At 33.8% G+C, this 1,241-nt stretch overlaps 1 protein-coding gene across 1 annotated transcript in view; it reads left to right on the top strand.

Moving 5' to 3' along the window:
• The window catches only part of LOC108736253 (odorant receptor 2a-like), a 10,857-nt gene extending 9,850 nt beyond the window's left edge, over window positions 1-1,007 (top strand). The window contains exons 3-4 of the mRNA XM_018468611.1: window positions 604-759; window positions 821-1,007. Of these exons, the coding sequence (XP_018324113.1) occupies window positions 604-759; window positions 821-871 (207 nt within the window). The 3' untranslated portion in view covers window positions 872-1,007. The remainder of the gene's footprint in view (window positions 1-603; window positions 760-820) is intronic.
• Window positions 1,008-1,241: the final 234 nt, after the last annotated feature.

Here is a 1,241-nt window from a genome sequence, read left to right as displayed (position 1 = left end):
TGTAAATGGTTATTTTGAGGAGCTTGACGAATCAGTCTATAGAGATGGCATTAATAGACTGGAACACCGCTATGAGAAATGTATCAGCCTTGGAGGAGATTATGTTGAGAAATAAAAAAAAAAAATTTTTAAAAACCTTGTTTTTCTTGGTCAGGCCGGAAACTTATCAATCCACCCTCGTATGCGTAGAGCACATCGCCAGACGAAAACCTAGTCCTCCGTTTATATAAGCCAGGTCTCACATGGGCGTGTTGGCATACCAAGTGACGCTATCCTCAAGTATACCGAATGAGTTACACATGTACAAGTAAATACTCCATAATTGCGATCAATGGTTGTATATTACATACTTGTTTACGTTTCTATCAGTCCGTGTGACGACGCTGCCATTATAGTGGAACGTGCGTTATCTTCATAACGTAACACTTTTACGTGGATCATGAAAATAATACACACAACGTATAATTGTACATTGTATGCCCATACAATTTGTTCTTTAAATGACATGATACCATCACGTATGATAAGCAGTTAATAATTTAATCAAGTGAAACTAACAGGAAAGGAAGTAGATTAAATAATTTATTATATAATTGATTTTAGGCCGCCGAAATTCCTTCTGCTCTTTACGAGTGCGAATGGATTGGCTGCAGCAAGTCTTTTAAGACAAATGCATTAATAATTATGGAACGTATGAACAAACCGGTTTATCTCACAATTGCTGGAATTTCACCTATAACACTTGATACTTTTATTCAGGTTTTTATGAGAAACTGTGTTAAAAGTTGTTGTCATTTTGATTACACAAAATTTCTTACAGATTTGCAGACTTGGCTATTCTATCGTTGCTGTATTAAAGAGAGCACAATAGAGAACAAAATAGGATTACAAGAAAATCTTATTGCTTGATACCAAAAAAGCTTTAGAATTTATTGCATTATATTGCACGATTACTAGTATCAGACAGTAACTTATTAGGATGTGGTACCTATCGATAATTTCCTTTGTAAAATTAATGCCAATGATAGTTAAATGATATTATTAAATTTTAAGCATTTCAGCAAATTAACATTCCACTATTATCATGTTTAGATGTTAATATACTACACTCAAAAGGTACCTAATAGTGGTACCTACTATAGGTATTTAACGACGAATGCCAACCGGAAGTACAAGGCGGAATCAAATATAGACGAGACTTTTTCTTAATTTCTTTTATTTGAACTTAAAGGCAAAAGGAT

The sequence above is a fragment of the Agrilus planipennis genome, unplaced genomic scaffold, assembly GCF_000699045.2.
Source record: "Agrilus planipennis isolate EAB-ADULT unplaced genomic scaffold, Apla_2.0 scaffold97, whole genome shotgun sequence".
NCBI lineage: Eukaryota > Metazoa > Arthropoda > Insecta > Coleoptera > Buprestidae > Agrilus > Agrilus planipennis.
This window is presented reverse-complemented; position numbering and strand designations above follow the sequence as displayed.